We start from the raw sequence: 15,814 nt of genomic DNA, 5'->3' as shown, positions 1-15,814 counted from the left end.
TGCAGGGAATCAAGGTGCTCTTTCACCCCATTTCCTGGAGAATTTTGGTGTTTCTGTGATCCTCTCCTCCACCAGCCCCGTTCTGAATGCATCCCCAACCACATCTGAGGGGAGGGTGGAGGGCTGGGAGACACCAAGCTCCTCCAACAAGCCCAGGCAGCACCTGGTGAGCTCCATGTGCAGCACCTGGTGAGCTCCACGTGCATCTCCAGCAGGATTTTGGTGCCAGCAGTGGGAACCTGCCCTGGGCACCCTCAGACCTGTGGCCCCCAAGGGACAATGCCAGCGTGGGGGTGACACTGCTGGAGCTGGGCATTGCCTGCAGAGCTGTGCTGTGCCCAGGGCACTTGGCTTGGCAGACAACATCCGAATTCCCATCTCTAAAATCAGGCCAAGAGCCCAACCCTGCCCAGGCTGGAGGGTAAAGGCTCCAAAGGCTGGGAGGTGTTTTGGAGTCTCAAGCCTTGGGACATGGTCAGGCAGGTTCTGATGGAGCCAGGGATGAAATCCAAGGGGAAAAAATCTGCAGCCAGCCTGGTGAGCAGTGGGAAAGCCACCTGAGCAGGTAGCTGGAGCATCTGCCACCCCTCATACCTGTGCCAGCAGGAGACAGAGTCAGGCAGGGCCTAGGGGCTCTGGGGAGAGAGGGAATTGTGAGAACTGAGAGAAGATCCATCCCCAGAACCAACCTGTGCCAAAAATACTCAGTGACTAATTTTATGCCTTTCTGATTGCCTTTTAACTGTGAGTTATTAAAAACGGGGAGAAAAAGGGAGATGATGTCCTGGTGGGAGGAGAAGTGAGCGTTGCCATGGCAGTGAGGGGATGCTGCAGCACAGCCCGGACCACAATTCATGGGGACAGAGGCCATGGGAAGCCAGGGAAGAGGGGCTGTGCCATCCAGCCCCATCCAAAGTCACTCTTTGGCCTCTCCACTGCCCTCCCTGCTCCCCACCTGTCTCTCTGCTCCTGCTCTCCCAGCCGGATCGGGTTTCCCTCTCCCTGAGCTCACCCCGTCCCAGCTACACTTTTATCAGGCTCAGGGCATGGAAGAGGCCGGGATTTGGTGGGGGGGGTTCAAGAGATTAGGAAAGAATTTGCCTGCGGGAATCTCTTTCTTCCATCTGCCCGGGATAAACTGCGCGATGGAGGTGGAGGCTTTGCAGCTCCACGGGGAACAGCTCCCAGCTACACGTGTGGAGGCAGAAACGCTGCGGGAAGGGGGTGTTGAAAGGTCCTGGGAAGGGTGAGGAGAGCTCTGGATCCTCTGGCTCCATGTAAGGATGAAGTGGGAGGGTGTTTTGCCGGTGCCGGTTCAGCCCCTGGCATCTTTCCTGGAAGGAGCAGCTCAGCCACGGGAGGCAGGAGCAGCGAGCAAACCTGGGGGCAGCATGGAAACGTGATTAACTGGGAGGAAAAGGGATTTTATTTGTCCTGGTGATGATTTTCTTCTTTCATCACCTCCCTATAAAGCAAATGCCATGCCGGTGAACAGCTCTGGCCCTGCTGGAATGGGAATACAAACGGGAAAACTCTGCTGAGGGTGTGCCCAGCGCTCTGGCTGCTCTGGGGGCTTCCACATTGTTCTCCCTCCGTGTGCTCATCCTGTCCCTGCCAGAAAGGCCAAATCCCTGCCCTGGGGAGCACAGGTTGCTCCTGAGCCCCCTAAAGCAGGGCCTGGATCCAGCCTCACCTGGAAAAGGCAGTGCTTGGTTCATTCCTCCTTTAGAGCGTGCTAAAGAAAAATGTCAGTGCTGCAGGTGGGAAATGTTACAGTTTTGGGGTTTTGGGGGTTTTGGGGTCTGAAGCCTCTGCATAACAGCAATGTCCTCAAAGTGGGATGTGCCAGACTGATACCAGGCACTGCTGCTCCACATCCCTGGCACAGGAGCTCCTGCCTGAGGCTGTTCCTGCTGTGCTGAGCTGGGGGCTTGGGATAACCCCACAGGCAGGGCCAGAGCTCCAGGGGCTTTTGCTGCTCCCCAGGTGGGATTCTTCATCTCCTCCCTCTATCCGGGGATGGGACATCCCCACTCCCACCTGCCCAGGAGGTGCCTGTGGCTGTGACAGGGCTCCTGGGGACAGGAATGGGGACATCAGAGGGATGGGAGCGCAATGGATCCCTGCAAACACTGCAAAATGGGATTTGCACTGGGGTTGTCTGAGCACTGCTGCCCCCAGGGGGATTTCTCAACCTCTCTCCTCACCTGTGCCTGGCTCCACCTCTGCACACCCAGCACCTCCATCCATCCATCATCCATCCATCCATCCATCCATCATCCATCCATCCATCCATCCATCCATCCATCCATCATCCATCCATCCATCATCCATCCATCATCTATCCATCCATCCATTATCCATCCATCCATCATCCATCCATCATCTATCCATCCATCCATCCATCCATCCATCCATCCATCCATCCATCATCCATCCATCCATCCGCCATCCATCCATCATCCATCCATCCATCCATCCATCCGCCATCCATCCATCCATCCATCCATCATCCATCCATCCATCCATCATCCATCCATCCATCATCCATCCATCCATCCATCCATCCATCCATCCATCCATCATCCATCCATCCATCCATCCATCCATCCATCCATCCATCCCTCCATCCCTCCCACACCTGTCTCACACACCCGTGCCCAGGCTCCTGTTCCCTCCCTGTGTCCCCAGAAGTGTCACAGAGGTTCAAACCCCTCTCAGGTGCCCCGGCAGCCTCAGCCCGTGCCCGGGGCAGCCGCAGCGCTCGGTGCCGGGGCTGCGCTGCCTTTTGTGGCTCTCAGCCCCGGTGATTGGGCGCTATTTTGCTCCGCTCCCCCCGGCAGCTGTTGCTGTTCTTTACCCGGGAGAGCCGGGGCCGCCCGGGGGCTGCAGCCGAGGAGGAGGAGGCGGTGCCGACCCCAGGTACGAATTTCTGGGGATTTTAAACCCTGATATGAGGCAGCCCCCAGGCAGCTCTGGCCACAGCCGGCTCTGGGTGGGATTGAACCCCACGGGGCTCATCCCCGGCCGGGGCTGACCGGCACACGGGGCAGGCCAGGGGATATTTTTGGAAGTTTCTCTGACGTGAGTCAGCGGTGCAGGCGACCTCGGGAGCCCGTGCGGGAGAAATCCCAGCGGCAGCAGAGCGGAGCTGATTATTTGTTAAGTGCCTGCGATTTTCAGCATTTACGGGCGGATCTGGCGTGAGGGGTGAGGGATGGGCGGGGGAGAGGGAGGGAGGATGGATGGATGGATGGATGGATGGATGGATGGATGCACCCCTGGGCAGGGGCACTGTGAGCAAGGACTTGGGGGCTGCGGGTGACCAGCCCTGCCATGGGCAAAGTGTCCCTGGCACTGAGGCCATACCTGGCATTGACAGCCACCCCTCGCACTGTGGCCACCCTTGGAATTAATGGCCTCACATGGCACTGACAGCCACCCCTGGCATTGTGGCCATCCCTGCCCTGCCTGGCCTGGCAGTGGCTGTCCCTGGATCACCAGCCCAGGGTGGCTGTTCCTGCAGGTGACACGGCCCATCCTGCCTGGGGACAAGGACCCTGATGGGCTGTGAGCCCCAGAGTGCATCCACCCCTGCCAGGGCACAGAGGGGACAGAGCTGGACATGGATCTGTTCAGCTCTGGGGCCGAGTTAATGCCCTTGGGGCACATGGCAGGGAAGGACACCTGCCTGCCCTGGGTCTGGAGCTCTTTGGGCTCTTCCATCAGGGTGAAACACAAGGGGTGGAGGCATGGAAAGAGCCTGGCACTCTGTGACAGGGCATTGGGCTTTGCTGAGGAGTGAGGTGTGCTGTGGGCACAGTGTTTGACCCCTCTCAGTTTGGTGATGGTCCCTGTGTGGTGTTGGAGAAAGACTTGGGATGTCCTAAGGCCACCTAAGGGCTGTCCAGGTGGGCAGGGAGAGCTCAGAGGTGGCAGGGAAGGACAGGAGAAGTTCCTTGGCCACTGGTGAGGTGTGTGAGACTCTGCAGGGCACAGCTCAGCCTGGCAGAGATGGTTCTGCAGGGTGGTGTCACTTCAGGGTGACCTCAGGCACTGAGGGACACCTGTGTGACACCTGTGTGACACCACATGGATCATGGCCAGGCAGAAGGAACAGAGGCTCAGACCCTCCTCCACCTTCCTGGTGCTCATCTGTGCCCCAAACCAGGGTGAATGATTGAGAAGCTCAAAAACAGGGCAAGCACATGGGGGGGAAACACTTTGGGAAAAGTTCTCCACCCTTGTGCTTTCCCTGGGTCTGGAACCCCTCAGGTACCACCAGAGTCCTGGGGCAGCTCTGTCCCTTCCCAGCAGAGAAAGGACCAGACCTACACCACTTAAATAAACCAAAGATTCATTTTATTTCCTCATGAAAGCAAAGACCTTGCAGATCATGGCCAAAAGGTTTCCTCATATTTATCTGTTCTGCCTCCAGCACTGAGTCTAGGTTTCATCCTGGGTACTGGTCTCTTTCTCAGTGTTCCACAGAGGGGAAATCAACTAAATCTGCCTCAAAGGGGGCAGAAATTCTTCTTCTTTCTGCAGAGGATGTGGCACCTGAGGCACTGGACTCAGAGATGCCAAGAGAGCTGGGACCAGTGGTGCTGGGACCTTGTGGTGCCTTCCCACCCCTGCAGCCCTCCCAGGGCAGAGAAACCCCCAGGACCCCCTCCCCAGCCCTTCCTGGTGCCAGAGCCCTGGGGACCCTCAGGAAAAGCCCTGAGAGCCCTCCCTGAGCTCCTTGAGTTCCTTTTGGAGCCCTGGTTGCTCCATGGTAGCTGGGCCTTCTCCTGCTGCCAGGCTGTGCCCTGCAGTGTCCAGCTTTGTGGTTTTGGGGTGTCTGAGCACACCCTGGGCTGTTGGTCTCCCCCCTGTTGGCAGGGAGGTCACTGTCCCTTTGGCTGCCACTCCCCTGGGATTTCCAGGCTGGTGACCTTTTGGGGCTCAGAGTCTCAGAGCTCCCCTTGCACCCCTCAATTCCTGGGGGGGTTTTTTTTCCTGGCTTGGGACCCCTCTGTCCATCCATGGGTGACACCAATGGGGGAATCACGGCCAGATGTCCCCTCTGTGCAGGCTGGGGGTGTCCCCAAGGGGCCCACACGTCCCCCCAGCCCCTGGTGATTCCCATGTCCCCAGGTTTGTCCCTGAGGAGCTGAGCTGTGTCTGTGACAGATGGCAGCGCCCCGGTGAGCAGCGACAGCCACGGGACAGCGCAGAGCCCATGTGAGTGCCCAGGGCACGGAGGGGCTGGGGGGTCCCTGTGCCAGGGGTGGGTGGGGGTGTCTGGGATGGATCCCTGTGCCAGGGAGGGCAGGGGAGCCTGGAGTATCCCTGTGACTGGGGAGAGGGTGCCTGGAGAGATCCCTGTGCCAGGGCAGGGCAGGGGGTGCCAGGGATGGATCCCTCTGCCAGGGCAGGGGTTGCCTGGGGGGATCCCTGTGCCTGGGGAGGGAGGGTCTGAGCAGATCCCTATTCAGAGCAGGGGGTGCTTGGGATGGATCCCTGTGCCAGAGCAGGGAGTGGCAGGGATGGATCCCTGTGCCAGGGGAGGGCAGGGGGTGCCAGGGATGGATTCCTGTTCAGAGCAGGGGGTGTCTGGGCAGATCCCTGTCCCAGGGGAGGGGGTGCCTGAGGGGATGGATCCCTATGCCAGGGGACGGGGTGCCCGGGACGGATCCCTGTGCCAGGGCAGGGCAGGGGGTACTGGGAATGGATCCCTGTGCCGGGTCAGGGTCAGGGGCCGGGCTGGGGCTGTCCCGCGGTGCCATTCCGCCCAGCAGGGTTGCAGCACGTCCCTGCAGGTCCCCCAGCTGTCGCTGTCACTGATCTGTGCCGGTGGGCAGCTCTCCCTGGTGGCACCGACCAACGCCCAGCCCAGAGCCTGCTCAGCACCGAGCCCGGGGCACAGCGCGGCTCCCTCGGCTCCCGCACACCGAGCCTGCCCCGGGGGCTGCTCCGGGGGGAATCCAAGCACACCCATGCCTTAGTCGGGGCTGACTCGTGGCTAAATCCAGCTTAAATAACATAAAATCCACCCCAGCTTTAAGGCTGTTGAGGTGAACACGAGCCCCAGGTGCTGCAGGAGCTGGGTTGGTGCCTCTCGCTGGGGTGGCACCGGGACCCCCAGAGCAGCGTGCCCCTGTCCCTGCCCCTGTCCCCATCCCTGCCCTTGTCCCTGTCCCACCCCTGTCCATGTCCCTGTCCTATTCCTGCCCCTATCCCTGTCGCATGCCCCTGCCCCTATCCCACCCCTGTCCCTGTGCCCCTGTCCCTGTCCCCCTTTCCCCCTGTCCCTGTCCCTTTCCCTGTCCCTGTCCCTATCCCTGTCCCATCCCTGTCCTGCCCCATCCCTGTCCCTGTCCCTGCCCCTGTCCCTTTCCCTTTCCTTGTCCCTGTCCCTTTCCCTGTCCCTTTCCCTTCCCTGTCCCTATCCCTGTCCCTTTCCCTGTCCCTGTCCCCCAGCCATGCTCCGTGCCCTCCCCGCAGGGAATAGAGCAGCAGAGCGACTCCGAGCAGCACCGGGGCCATCCCTTGGCAGAGGCAGAGCTGGACATGCCCGAGCCAGCCCCGCTCAGCGGGGACAGGAGAGCGGCGGAGAAGAAGCAGCGGGTGGAGAAGGTGGGAGCCAAGGGCAGCGCTGCTGGGCCGCCAGGTGGGTGTGTGGGTGTCTCGGTCTGGAAAGACAGGAGTCTGCTAAGGAAGGCAGGAGCCTCCCCTGAAATGGAGAATGCAAACCCTCCTCATCCCTCTGAATTGCTATAAATTTTAAATTAAGGGGCTCTCAGGCAAAAATATGGGAGCAGGAAATAACAGTCCTTTAATAGGGAAGAAAAGAAAAGGATAAAATAAACAATGCAGTAAAATAAAATAACACTGACAGAGTCAGAACACAACCTGACACCCTGTGGGTCAGGCTGTTGGCAGCAGTCCCATTGGAATTGTGGCTGCAGCCCTCCTGCAGTGTCAGGGGTGGCTCTGCTGGAGCAGGGATCCTGTAGAGAAGGATGTATTCTTCCTCTGAATATCCAGTGGAAGAAGAGGCAGCTGCTGTTCCTCTGGGGAATCCAGTGCAGAAGCCGTGCTGGTGTTCCAGAATCTCCAGATTATATCCAGGCAGGAATGCTTGGCTCCTCCCTCTGGGCTCACATCTCCCAGTGGGATGCTGTAGTTCTTATCAGCCATGCAGTGACATTCAGTAGCTGTTATCAGCAGATGTCCCCTCCTGAGGGAGGTGTGATTGTGGTCACTCAGAGAGAGAGATAAGGCAAACTGCCCACTTGACAACGATAATCTGCCATACAGATGGCAATTGAAAACATCTTGCATTGCAATCTTCAACAGTGGGAAAGGCCTTTCCTGCCCCAGAATGGCCACAGAGGCACAGTCCTGTGTCCCCTGGCCATGGAAAGGGGAAATCAGTGACTCGGGGATGGAGATGGGGCTCCTCCGCCTCCTGCCAGATCCTCCTCCTCCTCTCCATCCTGCCCAGATTTGCTGCTGGAGGAGGAGCACAGGCAGAGCTATTCCCAGCTTGACTGCCAGGATACTCTAATGCCACCATGGCCCAAACCCCTCAGTCTCAGCCCCCCCAGACACTCTTGTCCCCACTCCTGCAGTGCAAACATGTGGCAGGAGCGGCTCCTGTCCCTATCCCTGGCCCTGTCCCCTGCTCCTGTTCTTATCCCTGTCCCTGTCCCCTGTCTCTGCCCTTGTCCCTGCCCCTGCCCCCATCCCTGTCTCCGTCCCTTGTCCCTGTCCCTGTCCCTGCTCCTGCCCCTATTCCTGTCCCTGTCTCTGTCCCTGTCCCTGTCCCTGCCCCCATGTCCCTGTCCCTGTCCCCTGCTCCTGCTCTTTGTCCCTGTCCCTGCCCCTGTCTCCCTGTTCCCATCCCTGTCCCTGCCCCTGTCCTTGTCCCTGCCCCTATCCCTGCCCTGAGCAGGCTGTGCATGAGGACATTAAGAGCTCTTCCCACCCCCCACCTCAGAGCCCTTTTCCTCCTCCCCGTTCCCCCAGTAACATTTTCCGTGTCCCAGTCCCCAGGAGCCTCCCCGTGCCCAGCAAGGCGGAGCCGCCCAGCCTGGACCCCGCGGAGGAGCCGCTGCTCTGGGAAGGGCTCACCCTCAACAAGTGCATCCTGGTGGCCTCTGTGGTGGCCCTGCTGAGCGTCACCTTCCAGGTGCTGCAAGGTGAGCGGGGAGCTGGGAGGAGCGGGAAGGGGTGGCCAGGCCGTGCTGTCACCTCCTGTCCCCTGCTGTCCCCTCCTGTCTTGCAGCTCCATGCTCCAAGGAGGGACTCGCCCGTGGCCACCAGGAGCCTCCACCTCCTCCCGTTCCCGGTGGGTCCGACCTTCCATCCCTGCCCGATGCCCCGGGTCTGGCCTGGGACAGGGACAGGGCCCTGCGAGCCCCGGGCTGGGATGTCCCACCCAAGCAGCCCCAGCTGACCGTGGCCTGTCCCTGTCCCCTCCCAGAGGTTGTGAGCCCCAAGGTGGAGGTGCCAGAGGCGGTGACTGCCCAGCCTGCGCCGCCACCCGAGAGCAGCGCAGTGGAGGAGGATGATGATGATGATGATGATGGTGATGATGACGATGACAGCGAAGCTGACAGCAACCTGGTATGGGTCAGGGTGGCACCTCCCTGCTTGTCCCCAGGGGGAGGGATGGAGAGGGGTCCCTGTCCCTGGGCTGCATCAGCAGTTCTGGTCCCCTCTGTCCCCACAGGGAGAACCCTGGATCTTCAAGAAATGGTTTGGCCGTGCAACACCAGAGGATGAGGATAAGGACGGGGACAAGGATGAAGACAAGGATGAGGACAAGGATGAGGATGAGGATGAGGATGAGGACAAGGATGAAGAACCTGCAGATGTCCCCGAGGTGCCAACGGCTGTGACGGAGGGGAAGAAGAGCCAGGAGAAGCAGGAGGAAAAGGTGGAGGAGGAAGAGGAAGAAAAGGAGGAGAAGGAGGAAGAAAAAGAAGAGAGTGAGGAGGAGGAAGATGAGGAGGAAGAGGAGAAGGAGCACAAGAAGAAGGAGGAGAAGAAGGAAAAAGCCCGTGAAGGCCGAGCTGTCCATGCGGAGCGGAGCAGCCGGAGGGAGCCACGAGCCAAGCACAGGGACAGACCCGGCCGAGCCCCCCGGGCCCCCAGGGAACCCGAGCAGCAGCCGCAGAGGAAACGGGACCGGGAGAGGAGGGAGAGGAAGGAGAAGCGGCGGGAGCGGGATGAGCCCAGGAGGGAGGGGTGGAGGGGCCGGCCCGGCAGGGCTGAGGGCGGCCGGGAGAGCCCCAGGCGGGACTGGAAGCAGCAGAAGGGCAGGAGGCCCTGGGAGCCGGGCAGGGACGGCAGGGCCAGGGAGGGCAAAAGGCGCGACTGAGGCCGGGCTGGGCACGGGGCTGGATGGAGCCGGGTCCAGGGGGATCCAATCCCACCCTGCCTGCCCTGCAGAGACACCCCGGGCACGGGCAGCACCAGGACCCCGAGCAGCAGCAGAGCAGCCCAGGAGCCTGGCATGAGCTCCCCGGGGGCTTTGGGACCCCCTGGATCAAAGGTGACCTGAAAGGACTCATGGAAGGAGCTTCTTTGGGCCTCCTGCCTTCTCCATCCCCACCCAAACCCCTCTGCAGTTCCCCTCCACTCGTGGTTCTGGGGATCCCCATGAACAGAGTCATGTCCAGACTGTGCAGCTCTTGGGTTAATGGTTTTATTGAGAGCAAATCAAGAGAGAAGAACATTCTGGGTTACAGAACCAGGCTGCAGCCATCCTCAAAGGGACATCAGGGACAGACCCAGACCTCAGCCAGCCCAGTGCCATCACTGGGGTGGCCCAGGAGGTGCTGGTGACAGAGCAGGGCTGGAGCCCTTCACCCAGGGGATCCCTGCAGGCCTTGCCTTCTCCGAGTCACTTTAGGAAGGAAACACAAGAGCAATATCACACAGCCAGAGATGTTCGCAGCCCCACCCATGGCAGGTTTCAGTATTTGCTAAATCAACAGTGGTTAAAATAAACTATTTTCATTTTTAATAAGGTATTCAAGTGGAAGTTTTTAAAAAATAAGGTAAAAAAAAAAAAAAATGGAAAATGAGAAAAGCCCTTGTCCCTGGTTACATGTTTTGTCCCTGGTTTTGTGTTTTGTCCCTGGTTATGTGTGTGTGTGTTTTCAGGGTTCATCCTGCAGGTCTGTGAGGTGGGACTGGTGGGTACCAACCTCCAGCCCTGCAAACCCCGAGGAGGTGCAGCCAGGACAAGCCCAGGAGCTGCTCCCAAGGGTTTGGCTGGGCTGGAAGATGATCTGGGGCGGGCAGCCCGTGCTGACGCCGGCGGGGTCACGGAGCAGGTGCTCTGGCACCATGAATGGTGTGAGCAGCCCGGGAGCTGTAACGGGATCGCTCCCTCCCTCCTCCCCTCGGCCCGGCGGCGGGGTCAGCGCGGGGCGAGCAGATGTGACCTGGCCGGGAGCCCCAGGACACGGCCAGGCTAGCACAGAGCCGTGTCCCCAGGGCAGGGCTGGGCTCTGCCAGGGGATTTGGGCTCTTGCTCTGCTGTCACAGGCAGAGCTGTGCATCCAAGGGGGGTCCCGTGAGATGGGGAATGGCCAGAGGATGCTGCAAGGCTTGGAGGCACCAGCAGCTGCCCTTCCCTGCACTACAGAGCAGAGAGTGAGGGATAAACAAGAATGGTCCTGCCTGGATCTGCCAAGCTTTGTCCTCCCCCATGTACCCAGCAGAGTCACCTCGGGCACCCCCAGCAGCAGGAGGGGACATCCCCAGTGGGACACAGCCCCAGGGACAGGCGTGGGTGAACCCAGAACCAGAGCGACGCTAACGAGCCAAACCAATGGGCAAGGACACACGGGAGAAGCACCGGACCCCGAGCCGGGAGGGCGAACCGGGAGAGGGGCCGGGGTGGGGCGGGCGGGGAGAGGCCGGCGGGAGCCTCACCGGCAGCCGCACTCCTCTGCCACCATGTTGGGGAACTTGCGGATCTCCAGCCCGTCCGAGGACAGGCTGATGATGAGCTGGTCCGAGTAGCGCACGGGCACGCAGCACGGAGCCCTGCGCAGCGGCGAGCCCTGGTCCTGCATGCCCAGCAGCAGCACCGTGTGCGAGAAGTAGCTGGGGATGCGTGTGGACAGCGGCAGCCGGCAGGGCCCCTCGCAGTTGTTGGCCGCGTACATGGTGGGCATGATGACGAAGTGGCTGTCGCGCAGGTCGATGGTGAGCTCCTGCAGGCGGCAGTGCCCCTGCTGCCGGGCGCTGCGGTTCTGCCGCTGCACCTTCCTGCGCTCCTGCCAGCGCGCCCGCACCGACTGCAGCGCCTTCAGCAGCAGCAGCGTGCGCAGCTTGCGGGAGCCCGGGCCCCGCTCGGCCGCCTCGGCCTCACCGGGCTCGGCTGGGTAATAGCAGAAGGAAAGGAGGTGCTGGAAAAGCGCCGCGTTGGCTTGGAAAGCCGGGATGTCCCTGAGCTCCTGGATGACCAGCTGCAGTTTGCCCATCAGCAGCTGCAGCACGGTGCCCTCCGGCTGCCAGTCCCCCAGGTGCTGCTCCAGCACGGCCCCGCTGTCCTGGGGCAGCAGCAGCACCGAGGGCTCCTCCGACTGCACCAGCCGCTCCAGCGCCGCCTCCTCCGACAGGTTGAGCAGCTGGTGAGGGAGGGTCTCCATCATCTCGAAGTCCAGCCAGTGGTGGGCGCTGGGCTGGGGGGGCGGCTCGCTGGAGGAGCTCAGGAGCTGCCGGATGAAGCGGCTCAGGGTTGCCAGGAACTGGGCGCTGCCCCCGGGCGCTGGGGACGAGGTGTTGGCCTGGCCCGGGGCCGTGGGGGTCGGCAGCTCCTGGGGTGGGCTGCAAGGACAGCACAGGGAGAGTCACGGGGGTCCCACCAGGCTGTGCCCTACAGCCATCCCTGTCCCCACAGCTGGGGCTGCCCCTGCCCCACTTCATCCCCCAGCCCCTGTGTTCTCCTGTGCCCGCAGCGACAGCCACGGACCTGAGCTGTGGGTACGGAGCCGTGTCCAGCACCCCCTCAGCAGAGAGGAAGGAGGATGGGGCCAAAGCCTCCTCTTCCTCTTCTTCCTCCTGCTGCCGGGACTTGGCCAGCAGCAGCAGCACCGGCGTCATGCGGGTGAAGCATTTGTCATCGGAGCCGAACAGGAGCTGCTGCACCTCTGTGCGGGGCAGGGGGGCACCTGCTGCGGCCACGAGAGGGGAGAACGTCCGTCTCTGGGGTCTCCTGCGTGTCCCCACCACCTCTCGCGGGCCTGAGAGGACCCCAGAGGCCCAAGCGAGGACAGGAGGGCGGGGATGCTGCTGTCCCCAGGGTCCCCCCGTCCCTACCTCCGGCGCCGCCGTGGATGCTCAGGGAAGCCGAGAAGCGGAGCCGCTCCGCGCTGCGGGTCACCGAGGCTGCGGCGGCTGCCAGGGCCAGGTACTGCGTGTCCCTGGAGAGGCAGAGCCTCTGCATCGAGGCAGAAAGCACAGAAACCCCGAGGGAGGGAGTGAGTGCGGCATCACGGGGGACACACTCACCTGAGCCCCCGCTGCGGTCCCTGCGGGGCCCGGGTCACCCACGCCAGGGAGCGGCCACAGGGAGGGTGGGGAGCGCTGGGAGCTTCATCCCCATCCCCAGAGCTGCTCCGGGGTGCAGGGAACCCAGAGAACCCCCCAGGGGCAGGTTCAGCACCCCAGACCGGGCTGGGGACCGGGGCAGCCCCGCTGGGCAGGGCGAGAGCTCCATCTTCAGGCACGGCGGGAGCGGGAGACGGGGCGGAGCTGCGGGGAGGGGACCGCAAAGGGACCGGGAGGGCTGGCCAAGGCCTGGAGGGGTGACAAGGGGCTGGGAGGGGATTGTGAATGGATTGGGAGGGGATGGTGAATGGACTGGGAGGAAGGATGAAGGAATAGGGAGGGAGCTGGAGGGGCTGTGGAATGGGCTGGGAGGGATGACAGCGGCACTGGGACACCCCATCCCTCCCCTGCTCCCAGCAGGGCTCGGACCCACCTGGTCCCTCGGCAGCCCCGGGCCCGTGGCCAGCAGCTCCTGCGGGAGCCCGGAGCCCTCCCGGCGGCCCAGGTAGAAAAGCATCACGGCCGCCTGCAGCTCTCCCACCGCCCGTCCCACCTCCGCCTGGAAAACCAGCTGGAACCGCAGCTTCACCTGCGCCTCCCACTGCACTGCAACGGGGGAGACACGGCCGTGAATCCCCTCCCGAGCGTGGGGAAGGGGCTTCGGGCCCAGCGCTATCCCCGTGAAAGGACCGGAGCAGCGGGACCGGAGCCGAGGGGGAGAAGGGACGCAGCAAATCCCGGCTCCAGGGAGATGGAGAACGGGACACACCCCGCACCCGGCGGGCACGGAGCTGCCTCCCCCAGAGCCCATGGAAATCGGCTTTCAGTGCCTCGGGAACGCTGTGGGCACTGCCCGGGGGAGAGGCACCTCGCCGCTGCCCGGCACTGCTGAGCCCAGCTGAAAATCCAAAGCCAGAGGCAGAAAATTTCAGGACCTCTCGTTATAGATTAAATTGGAGGCTGTAACTCCCTCTCCAGGACCGGGATCACCCCCGGGATGGGACAGGGGAATGTGTGTTGAGGATCTCCCATAAGGCTGAAGCTGCAGGAGCTCCACAGCCCCAAGAGCGGAGATCAGCAGGTGCTGGGCTACCGGCACAGCAGGAGCACCTGGGTCTGAGCCTCTCCGTTCTCCCCAGAGCTGGGAGGGGACCCAAACACAGAAAGGGAGAAACACTCATGAGAGCAGAGCAGAAGCCACCAAGAATCATAGAATGTCCTGAGCTGGAAGGGAATCACCAAGAATTACCAGTCCCACCCCTGTCCCTGCACAGACACCCCAACAATCCCACCCTGTGCATCCCTGAGAGTGTGTCCCAAACGCTGCTGGAATGTGGCACTGGGTGTTGGACAGATGGCAGAGCCACGCTGCCATCCTCACCTCCTTCAAAACATGTCCAGAAACGTTTCACTCCATCACTTCGCTGTTTTTAAAGGGAACCCAACCCCCAGATTTAATTCTGTGTTTAAATCCCTGACTCTGGGCCAGCAAACAGCACCACCACCCCGAGCCTGCATCCTTCCCCTCCCTGCTCCACCCCAGAGCCTGCAGGGCTCTCCACCAACCTTCCTCCAGGTGCAGGACCAGGAATCTCTCCAGGCCGGGCTCCAGGACGTGCTGGTGGATCCTCTGCAGGGGATGGGGAGCAGCCCCGGCCTCCCCGGGCCGGCACAGCCCAAAGGTGCCCGGGAAGTTCCCGTCCCAGCTCCGGCGCCGCCGCAGCAGTTTGATGAAGCTGCTCTCGTAGTGGCTGAGCACTCCCACCACCTCCAGCTGCCTCGGGTGGGCCCCGTCCTGCTCCATCCTCACCCTGCACACGGGCCCCTCCAGCCCCCCGAGGGGCCAGGGCTGCGGGCTAGAGCGGGGCCAGCCCGGGCCCTCCTCATCCTCAGCCGCTCCCTGCGGGCATTTGGCTCCCTTTGGCTCAGCCTTGGAGAATGGGCGAGTGGCAGCAGCTCTCCTGGACCTGGGTGACTCCTGCGAGCTTCCATTGCCCACCTTTCTCCCTTCTGCTTCCAGCAGGGAATCCCTTCCCTGGTTCCTGGGCAGAGCTGCAGAGGGGAGCAGCAGCAGCAGGCACAGCAGGAGCCCCCCGAGAGCGCTCATGGTGCCACCTCAGCTCTTCCCTGGAGCAGCTCAGGATCCCGAACAACCTCGGCAGGAAGAGGGAGGACAGCTCTGCCTTTTAACCACGGGTGGCCTTGAGTGGCCGAGGCACAACCACCTCCCCTGAGCCGCCCCGGGGCTGTCGCGCAGCGGAGCAGCGAGGGAGGTGGCAAAGAAACTTTGTTTTGTTCTATTTTTGGGTCTGCAGCTCGTTTTGGAAACGTGCAAAGATCGAAGCTGTTGCACTGGCTCGAAGGGATGCACGGCCTTGACTTTGGATATTTTCTAAAGGAGGATGAGTGTCTGGAATGGGATCCTCATGGGGACTGGCACGTACGACCCCATCAGCGCTGAGAGCCAGAGCAGGAGGAGGGGGACAGGGGCAGATAATGGGCTGAAATCAAAAGTAAATGTATGGAAAGCATTCCTTCTTCTGGCTGGAAAACCTTCACCCTGCAGCTCAACAGGCTGCCCTGGAATAGGGATTCATCCTGGGAATGGGAATCATGAGGGGCAGCAGCAGCTTGAGGACTTTGAGCACTCAGTGCCTCCCTTAGAAAGTCTCACACACCATTCAGATTTCTTAATATAATTGCAAAGACCTTTCCCTCCATGAGATGCCCAGACCCACTGGAACAGCTGGAATTGTCAATGCCAGGTGGTCTAAACCATCCCAAAAGAGTTCCTGATTTTGGGGAAATGTCCAGACAAAAAAGTTCCAGACCCTTCCTGGGTTTCCAAGCATTTGCAGTCTGGAGCTCAGGATCATCAGAAAAGGATGAAGCACCCAAACTGGAGCAGGACATGGACACAGCGAGGCCTGGAGGAACCTGAGGTCACTTCTACAGGGGGTGACAAAGGCCAGGGAGCTGCTCCAGGGCTGGAGCCAGCCTGGCACAGCTGGGCCTGCTCACCTGGACAGGAGAAGGCTCCAGGGACACCTCAGAGCCCCTTTTGGGGCCTGAAGGGGCTCCAGGAGAGCTGCAGAGGGACTGGGGACAAGGCCTGCAGGGACAGGACACAGGGAATGGCTCCCACTGCCACAGGGCAGGGCTGGGTGGGAGATTGGGAATCAGGAATTGTGGAATCCATCCCTGGAATGGATTTCCCAGAGCAGCTGGGGCTGCCCCTGGATCCCTGGCAGTG

At 61.5% G+C, this 15,814-nt stretch overlaps 2 protein-coding genes across 6 annotated transcripts; one reads left to right on the top strand and one right to left on the bottom strand.

The window, feature by feature from the left end:
- Window positions 1–2,864: 2,864 nt before the first annotated feature.
- On the top strand, window positions 2,865–10,024 carry LOC131568892 (cilia- and flagella-associated protein 251-like). 3 transcript variants are annotated; one of them, XM_058821052.1, is made up of 7 exons: window positions 2,865–2,922; window positions 5,140–5,226; window positions 6,490–6,655; window positions 8,037–8,189; window positions 8,276–8,338; window positions 8,474–8,616; window positions 8,723–10,024. In XM_058821052.1, the coding sequence occupies exons 3-7, from the start codon at window positions 6,556–6,558 to the stop codon at window positions 9,371–9,373; spliced, it is 1,110 nt and encodes a 369-aa protein (XP_058677035.1). In that variant the 5' UTR covers window positions 2,865–2,922; window positions 5,140–5,226; window positions 6,490–6,555; the 3' UTR covers window positions 9,374–10,024. The 3 variants fall into 3 exon arrangements, with proteins under 3 accessions (XP_058677035.1, XP_058677037.1, XP_058677036.1); XM_058821054.1 differs by lacking the exon at window positions 2,865–2,922 and adding an exon at window positions 3,011–3,161; XM_058821053.1 differs by lacking the exon at window positions 2,865–2,922 and adding an exon at window positions 3,137–3,210.
- On the bottom strand, window positions 9,578–14,706 carry AMH (anti-Mullerian hormone). 3 transcript variants are annotated; one of them, XM_058821048.1, is made up of 5 exons: window positions 14,128–14,706; window positions 12,995–13,167; window positions 12,331–12,451; window positions 11,984–12,185; window positions 9,578–11,838 (listed from the first exon to the last, which is right to left on the bottom strand). In XM_058821048.1, the coding sequence occupies exons 1-5, from the start codon at window positions 14,666–14,668 to the stop codon at window positions 10,935–10,937; spliced, it is 1,941 nt and encodes a 646-aa protein (XP_058677031.1). In that variant the 5' UTR covers window positions 14,669–14,706; the 3' UTR covers window positions 9,578–10,934. The 3 variants fall into 3 exon arrangements, with proteins under 3 accessions (XP_058677031.1, XP_058677032.1, XP_058677034.1); XM_058821049.1 differs by having other exon boundaries at window positions 11,984–12,182; XM_058821051.1 differs by having other exon boundaries at window positions 11,984–12,161.
- Between the last annotated feature and the right edge of the window lie 1,108 nt (window positions 14,707–15,814).

The sequence above is a fragment of the Ammospiza caudacuta genome, chromosome 28 (assembly GCF_027887145.1).
Source record: "Ammospiza caudacuta isolate bAmmCau1 chromosome 28, bAmmCau1.pri, whole genome shotgun sequence".
Lineage (NCBI taxonomy): Eukaryota > Metazoa > Chordata > Aves > Passeriformes > Passerellidae > Ammospiza > Ammospiza caudacuta.
This window is presented reverse-complemented; position numbering and strand designations above follow the sequence as displayed.